Source organism: Caloenas nicobarica, chromosome 3 (assembly GCF_036013445.1).
Source record: "Caloenas nicobarica isolate bCalNic1 chromosome 3, bCalNic1.hap1, whole genome shotgun sequence".
In the NCBI taxonomy this organism is placed as follows: Eukaryota; Metazoa; Chordata; class Aves; order Columbiformes; family Columbidae; genus Caloenas; species Caloenas nicobarica.
In genome coordinates, this window is record NC_088247.1 from 80,139,180 (window position 1) to 80,147,676 (window position 8,497).

At 42.5% G+C, this 8,497-nt stretch overlaps 1 protein-coding gene across 1 annotated transcript in view; it reads right to left on the reverse strand.

The window, feature by feature from the left end:
• The window catches only part of ERO1B (endoplasmic reticulum oxidoreductase 1 beta), a 31,825-nt gene extending 24,438 nt beyond the window's left edge, over positions 1–7,387 (reverse strand). The window contains exons 1-2 of the mRNA XM_065631885.1: positions 7,030–7,387; positions 2,354–2,473 (exon numbers count right to left, since the gene is read on the reverse strand). Of these exons, the coding sequence (XP_065487957.1) occupies positions 2,354–2,473; positions 7,030–7,128 (219 nt within the window). The 5' untranslated portion in view covers positions 7,129–7,387. The remainder of the gene's footprint in view (positions 1–2,353; positions 2,474–7,029) is intronic.
• Positions 7,388–8,497: the final 1,110 nt, after the last annotated feature.

The following is an 8,497-nucleotide window of genomic DNA, read 5'->3' on the forward strand; positions in this document are numbered from 1 at the left end:
TTTTTGTACTTGTTCACTCATCTTTTAAGTGAAGCACATAAAGTATTACATTTTACATGACTTTCACAATAAGACCTATTATATAAAACATGCTCTTCCCACCAATTTCTACCAATAAAAAGACCAGCTAACATAGTTAGACTACAACCTTCTTCAAAGTAAACTCTAACAATAAAAAAATGCTAACATACTTGAGATGCAAGTAACTGGGCAGTCATTCTGACACAGAGGAACATTGTAAATAAAAGAATACTGCTGTCTAAACTGCAGATTAATTCAGAAAGAACACTTGCAAATCAAGATATACTATTCCCAGAATGACTCAAGAGCACTGAAAACCAGTGCGCACACAGTTCTGAGACACACTGCGGCTACATAGCACTTGTACTTTAACCAATACCAATCATGCGCTGGCTATATAGAACATCCTTATACTTTCTTCAGGGCGTGAAGTATTAGTTTTTGTTATTATCTTTTGAAGAATTATTCAATACTTGTCACAGATTAAAAGTTAGATTCCTTATCATGAGGCTTCCATAGTTTGTGTGTTTTGATGTATAAAATTACACAGAGACAAAATAATTTATTCCCTTATTTCTTTCACTGAGAAGTGTTCCACTAACCATATAGAAACCACCCAGCACAATTTCATCAAGACTTTAAAAGCCAGAAAAAACTTTCTTTTAAAATAAAAAACTAGCTAGTCCATTCAGCATTATACACTACATTTCAAGTTATTTTATGGCTGTTGAACTAGTAACACAACAGGAATACTATGACTGTAGTTACAAAAGCTCATGATCAAAATTCCTATTACAAATTAAATTACTTCAGAACAAGTATACTCCCCCTATGCTTATTCAGTATTTAGCTACACTGTAGTTGACCCAGATGATCATTGCCTACCCTCACAATCTCTACATCCATCTATGTGCTTAATAGCAATTCCATGATTCTGTGCAGGAACATCAAAAAATACTCTGTTGCATATTCAGAGCAGAAGAGGTGAAAAACATTCTGACTTAGTTTTCTTGTTCAACACAGATTCTTCCCTGTCACAACTGGAAGTATTAAATAATGTGTGGTGATGGGTGGACTGCACACTGGCCTTTGTAATTGCCCATTCTTTAGGAAGATCAGTATGAAAGATGAGGTAGGATGGCAACACTATTTAAGTATAATCTGCAGAACTGCTGTTGAAATGATTAGCAGCTCTAGATTTGCAGGGTGAAAATAGGATTGTATAAAACCCTGTATACTTCTTGCTCCTCTTCCTCAAATACTGTTTTGTATCTTTCTGTTGTCTCTGGAAAATTTAATTACCACTACTATGTGATGTATTATCACTGAAGTTGCACGTATCTTGAAATAGCTTGTTTCTCCTGAAAAGTGAAGTCAGAACTGTATCATGTAGCAGGAGGAGATTCAGAGTGAAGTTACACATCTCTGCTTGCTAAGCCTAGAAATGGAAGATTCTAGCTAGCACTTTTTTCTCCTTCCTCACATTCATAACCCCATCTTGCATGTGTTTAATACCTGTCTGATTCCGGATCAGCTAGATAACTTGCTACATCCTGGGGAAAACAAAACCAAATCAACCAAGCCCAGATATCCAAACTAAAAACCTACCAAGTTAAAGAGATGCATTGGCCTAATGCACAGTCAGACAAGCCCAAGAAATAAAAACAGGGAAGGGGCAGGACAGTCTGCTCTTAAGGAGTGTAACAACCTTTTTCCAGCAGCAGGCAACCATCTGATTATCTCAGAATGCAACCTCATTTTCAAGTTAAGCACATCTGAAACCAGAAGTATTAGGCTTCAAAAGCCTTATTTTACTCATCAGATTCTAATACAGAGAAAGAAAAATGTTTAAAGTAATAGAAAAGTGATATTGCATACTACTTGAAAATTGAATATTTTTACATATTTTTCAAAGGAATAACGATTCTCTAGGTAGAGAACTAAGATAGCAACTCGCAAGAAAAGGAAATCACTGCAATATTTCAATTTAAAATTACATTTCTTAGAAGACAAGTACTGCAGGCTGTCAGAAAGTTGGTAATATACAATACTTTTCTAGATGAAGCAGTATAAAGATACTATCTTTAAAGTTACCACTTACCAGTTGAATGAAAGCAGTCATGCTTTACTGCCACTGACTCTAGGATTAAAATAGCAAACATAACATGTTGCCAACATAACTGTCAGGGACTGAAAACCTGCTACGACCAAATTAAAGAGTGGTGGGCTTCTAAAAGACAACTTAATATTGACAAGTTGATTTGATACGTAATCCTCCCTATTTTTTTTTATTTTCTTTAAATTATTAAGGAAAACACCATTCTAATTGTACCTTGTAATATCTGAAGTAATCACGTTCTTGCAGTTTCTGTATTTTGGGGAAGATCTTGAAAGTATTGAAGTCATCGATGCTTTCTATGTCACATAAGCAATCATCTAGGACTCCTGTGAGCTATTTAAAAAATACATTAAAAATTGTTTTTAATAAAGAAATACACTATTAACTACAGAAAAATATGGTAGTCAAAAGAAATACTATGAAATACAGTTCCATAGAAAATAATTTATTTCTCATCACTAAAATACTCTACAACATACCTTATACACTCAGAATTAGAAAACAGACCTTAGCACTTTTTTTTGAGCTTAAGTCCACCTCCAACTACAATGCTGAAAAGTTAGCCAGATTAACGCTTTCAGCCCTGAAATTTGTTGACGGATTCAGCATATAGAACTTTCTGCGGAATGATCAGTAAGATTTTCCATATTACGAACAAATGGTATATTAGCACAGAGTTGAATACCAAGTATTCTCCCACCAAACGCTCGTTAGCTGATTTGCCAAAAAACCCCCACAATAATGCATCATCATTTTATTTTTATAATTCTTCCCAAAGTGTAAGAACACTCAATCTAGTTCCCTTAGAGACATGGGACAAAGGGGAACAGGTACTTTTGTGCTCAAAATGTTAGTAACTTCAAAGTTAAATTCTACAAATAAATACTAGGAAAACCATAAGCAGGCACTTCTGTTGTAAGGCTGTAGATCTGTTGTCAAATTTGCAGGTCCCATCCCTTTTCTTGTGCCAGGTCAGAGAGCTGGTTCAAGGTACCACACTAGCCTTAGACGTCTTTTACAAAAAGGAGTGCAGACAAGTGCAGAAGCACTACTGCCAGCACAGGAGAAGAAGGTGGGACAATGCAAGTAGCAGAGAGAACAGGCCCAACTAACTTACCAGACTAAGCTACAGCAACACTTTCGCTGAGATCCTGACAGTGTCTTAGTGAAAGGTGGAAAAAAGTTTAAAGGCTTTAGACCATATCTAAGGGAATGGAACCCAACACTCCTGCTAACTACTACTACTCTTCAGCCAGACAAGAAATTCGTTGACATACATGATGGCCTAGAAAGCATATAAAATAGGAAAGCCCACACATCTTATATCTTGCATGGTCTTAGAACTTCTAACTATTAGGTGGTTATGTGCAAAAGGAGACAAAATATTTTATGGTATTGTTTTTTCTCCACAGGTTTCATATAAATGAGATTACAAAATCATCTAATCTGTTTTATGCACGATAAATCACTCCACTACTTTACAGAACAGATACTCTCATATAACAAAGCTTGATGTAAAAGCGTCACTAGAAACCGAATTGCAGGCATCTGCTCTTTTATGAGGCATAAAGGTGGCCTGGAAAATGCATTTCCCCCAACTCCCTGTGAGAATAAAGAGGTGAGGGTATGGCAGTAAAGCATTTAAGTAGAAAATTCACCTTACGTAGATCCTACTTTTCCCAAGGCACTAAATAGGCAGTCACGATTCTGCAGAGTAGATATGGCAATGAAGTAAAACTCATTTAAGGGAAGTTACCCAAAGTCTTCCATGCTGTTCTGCTTGCCTTGTTAATGTTATCTAACTTCAAACCTGGGCAAACAGCTACGAAAGAGACTATTTGTAATTACAGGTTTTTCACAAAGCCAAGAATGCTCACAGCCCACATGACTGCCAACTTCAAAGTCAGAAGACAAAACTTCTTGTTACTGATACTTACAGAAATAACCCCCCCATGCATTTTAATCTGTAAGGACTCCATTAAAAATGGCAATTTTTCTTATCAGTCACACATAGGCAGAAATTAATTTTGCAGTCTTTACAGGTAACACCATACCACGAAACAAACAGTAGTACAATTCATTATAATATAAAAAGGCAAAAAGATAACTGAACATTTTGCTCAAATACTATTAAACTGAATAAACAGAATAAACCTTATGTGAAGAGCAATAATTTATTAAGCTGAAAGCAATAGGAAAGATCCGAGAAATTTTCTTTGGACTCAGAAGATAAAGAGGAGGAAACTATTTTGATTACCACCTCAGGAAGCTACCCACTGCTCACAAAAATATTTTTACCATCTATGCAAAACTGAAAAAGCTTTTTCAGTGGAAAATGTTCCAAATAAACACGTGGTACTTACACTCAGTGTCAAATCCCCATGGGAAAATAAAAAGCTGCAGTCTTTTTATTCAACTAAAACAGCAAACTAATGGAGGTCACATCTTTACCAGACGTATCTGATAAAAATCTCGATTCTAAGAACATCTTTCAAAGTACAGTACAGTTTACTTAGAACATTATGAAGCTTCAGAAATAAACCCTCCCCAAAAATTAGAACTGGTCTAAGAAATGATTAAGAGAAAAATTAATTTAGAGTGGCAAGATCAAGCAAATGAAATTCTGAATTTCTTTCTCACAACTTTTTATAAACGGGAACAGTTGGCTCCTTATATACATAAAATAGCAAAATCAATGCTTCCTTGGAAGTCATGCTCTGAAATTAAACTATGCTACGTCTGTACCAAACCACAATTCATAAATTGGGCTGACAGCACATATGAAACACCAATACCGCACATCAGTGGAGTCAGTTCATCGCTAACTAATACAATAGCAACATGGGCTTCAAGTACCCCAGTTAAGAGGTTTTTATATTAGCCCAGGTGTAGTCTTCACTGCTCTCACTTGCATAATAATGGAACACTCTAAGAACATACAGAAAATTCTTCCATTTTTGTCAACACCTGGATCTTCCAGTGAATTATTTTTCAAACTGAAGGCATCAAAATATGAACAGTGTATTACAGAGCTAAAAATACATATTGCAAGACCTATGTTGCTATTCACACAATTGGCACTTTGCCTTTTTTTAATTGAACTATACTAGTTAACTTAGTTCGCAAATATAAAGCTAAACTGTACTGTAAGTTATCACACCTTTTATTACAATGGCCAAGTATCAAGCTTTCTTTTCACCTTGAACTCTATGATAAACTTTAAAAGTATTAGCCTACTATAATTTGTGTTCAATAAGTTGTTTGACATTGAATAGCTATTTCTTCTATATTTCCATATGTTTATCAAAGTATTTCCATGTATTGCCAAACCTAGTTTAGTTCTTGTACAGATATCAGAGCTGTACTGGAGATGTTAAACTTCTAACTTATCTGCTCCAAGATAAACCAACTTTTCAGAAGAAAAGGTCAAAGTCCAACCTGCATCAATTTATCCTTATGAAATCTGGAAAGAGAAAAGTATTAAGCGCTTTGACATTAAGAAAGACCTGAATAAATGCGTATACTAACAAGCAATCTACTCATACAAACAACCTTATTAGTGTTATCAGGTGGTTGTACTTTAATTGCCTGAACAATTAGAAGACCACCTGGGATACCTTGTTCTCTTCCTTAATGTTTTACTTTGCTATTGCTGCAGAATGACAGAAAAATTATAGGTAACATGAGTCCAAGAACTAATGGCTACCTTATCTTTTCCCTGCACAAGTTACACTTTAGGTATTTAAACTCTGAATACAATATGCTAACAGTTTTACAAAATAGCGACAACCAGCCTCTCTGCCAAGTGTCATAAGAAGACCATGCCAGTTTATTAATGGTTTCTTTAAGAATCTCAATTCAATTAGCATTTAGTTACTCTAAAACAGCTACTAAAATAAGGCATTTTTAAACCTGAGAAAACAAACTTACAACAGAAAAAAACTACAATAAAAGCTATCTGTGCTAGAGTACTCTAGTCACTGCCTTGGATGGTCACAACACAGCATGTTACACAAAGCAGAAATTTAGAAACTATAAAAAAAGAATAATCAGATACAGAAGACAAACTTTGCTCCATATGGACATCATGTTTCCATACAAACTCACTCTAATGTCTTTGGCCCAGCTGAAACCCTTCCCTACTTGACACCAGCTATTATTTCAGTCACAGTTATGCTGATGATGAACAGCAAACTCCCAACTACAAACACCTGCCATTCTAAAATTGCGAAGGCAGTTTACAGAAAGAAGGTGCATTCTCACCCTTCTCTGTAACGTGGGCAAACACACACGACCTAAACGCAAGCCAAGCACTATCATTCAAACATATGGCTTCTCATCGACTTCAGAAGGGCACCGAAGTTTCTGCCTAAAGCCAAGTGGCTTTCAGCACAGTAGCTGTACTGCACACAGTAGCTCTTCAGCACAACACCCCGCAGGCGTTACCTGGATTAAACAACTCCTCGGTGTACCGGGACCACTATTTAACGATACTACCAGTGGTTCCCAGGCCAACCAGCTTCTCCCCTCACTGCAGCAGCGGGGCCCCACAGACCGGGGGCTCCGAACCGCCCGGCCCCAGCTGCACCCCAGCAAGCAGCAGCCGCAGGGTGTTAAAAAGGACACGGGCTACAGACTCCAGCGAAGCATCCCCAGACTTCGCCGGAGGCTGCACAACACCCGGCCCGAAGCCGCCCTCTCCCCCGCGACCCTCCCCAGAGCCCTCACCGCGTCCTGCAGCCCGCGACCGGGAGGACCTCCGCTCTTCCTCCCCTCAGGCGGGGGCTCGCAGCCCTTCCCGCGGCCGGCGGGGCAGCCCTGCCCGGCCGCGCTGCCCGCCCGCCATGAGGGGACCGTGCCGCATCCTCCCGTCCGCCGCTGGTTCCTACCTGGGCCTCCGCTGTCAGGACGCAGCCGAGCACCGCCAGCAGCCGCGCTGCCAACCGCGCCCTCGCCGCTGTGCTCCAGACGGCACCGCCGCCGCTCATGCTGCTGTTGCTGCTGCTGCTGCTGCTGCTGCCGCCGCCGCTCCGCCCGCCACGGCTGACGGGGGAGGGCGGCCCTCGCCCCGCCGCGCAGCAGCCGCCGCCGCCACAGGAAGGAGCCGGACGAGCTGAGGGTCGGCGGTAGCAGCGTCTCCTCCCGGCGCGCCCGCTGCTGCTTGCGGCGGGAGCCGTCGGGCGGGGGCGCCGCGCCCGCCTCGACCTGCTCGCGCGCTGCCGCCGCCACAGCACCGACGCGCGCACACGGTCCTCTCGCGCGGCCGCCGGCGCCCGCTGCTCCGGCGGCCGCGCGGCATCCCGGGAGCTGTAGTCCCCGCGCGCGCGCAACCGCCGCCGCGGCGCGGCGCCCAATGGGAGAGGACCACGCGCTCCTCCAAAACAAGCGGCGAGGGAGGAGCCGCAGAGCGTGTGCGCGCGGCGGGGGCGGCGGGACTGTGCCCGCGCGCCGGCGCGTGAGGGGAGGCGCGAGTCCCGTGAGGAGAGAGAAGCGGGGCCGCGGCGCCGAGCGGTGCTGGGGCAGCCGCTGCCGGCAACGGGCGGCGGCGCGGGCCGGGGCCCCGCTGCCCCTTCGCTGCCCCTTCGCTGCCCCTTCGCTGCCCCTTCGCTGCCCCTTCGCTGCCCCTTCGCTGCCCCTTCGCTGCCCCTTCGCTGCCCCTTCGCTGCCCCTTCGCTGCCCCTTCGCTGCCCCTTCGCTGCCTGGTTGCGTTAGGCAGCGGCGCACCCCGCCCGTCCCCTTGGCCCCGACCCGCCGTAGGGCGGGCAGGAGGGGGCGGCTGCCGGAATGTTGAAATGCTCGGTGTTCACCGGCGCCCGCGTCCGGCCTTCGACCGGATGTCTCATAGAGAACAAAAAGTAATTCTAGAGACTTTTTCTTTTCCTGATGCTGCAAAGTGCTGGGAAGTGGCCTAGAGGTGAATTGTGTTGAGTGTTTAGTAGTGGCTTTTTTCTTTCAGGTTAAATTTCCCCAGTACAGCTTCTTTTATGAGGAGCTGTTTATATAGATGGACACAGCAAGAAGTACAGGTAGATAGGAAATGTGTCTTTACCTTGTCTGATTCTCTTTGTCCCTTTGAGAGCAAGGCTGAAAGTTAATGGAGAAGCTACAGACTCTCTGTGGACTGGCTTTTTTTTTTTTTTTTTTTTTTTGTAATTCCTTGTTTTAATTGTAACTCCACACACATTTTTTTCAGTGGAGGCACAGGCAGCAAATTGAAGCCTGCAAGACAGGAAGAAGGTGCTTTCAGATGTGGTTTCACGTTACAGATAAGAATTAAATTCTGAGCTGTGCAGAAAGAGGCAGTTCTATTTCTCCTTCTCCTCCCTCCTTCCCCAGATTCCTCATCTCGTGTATCTG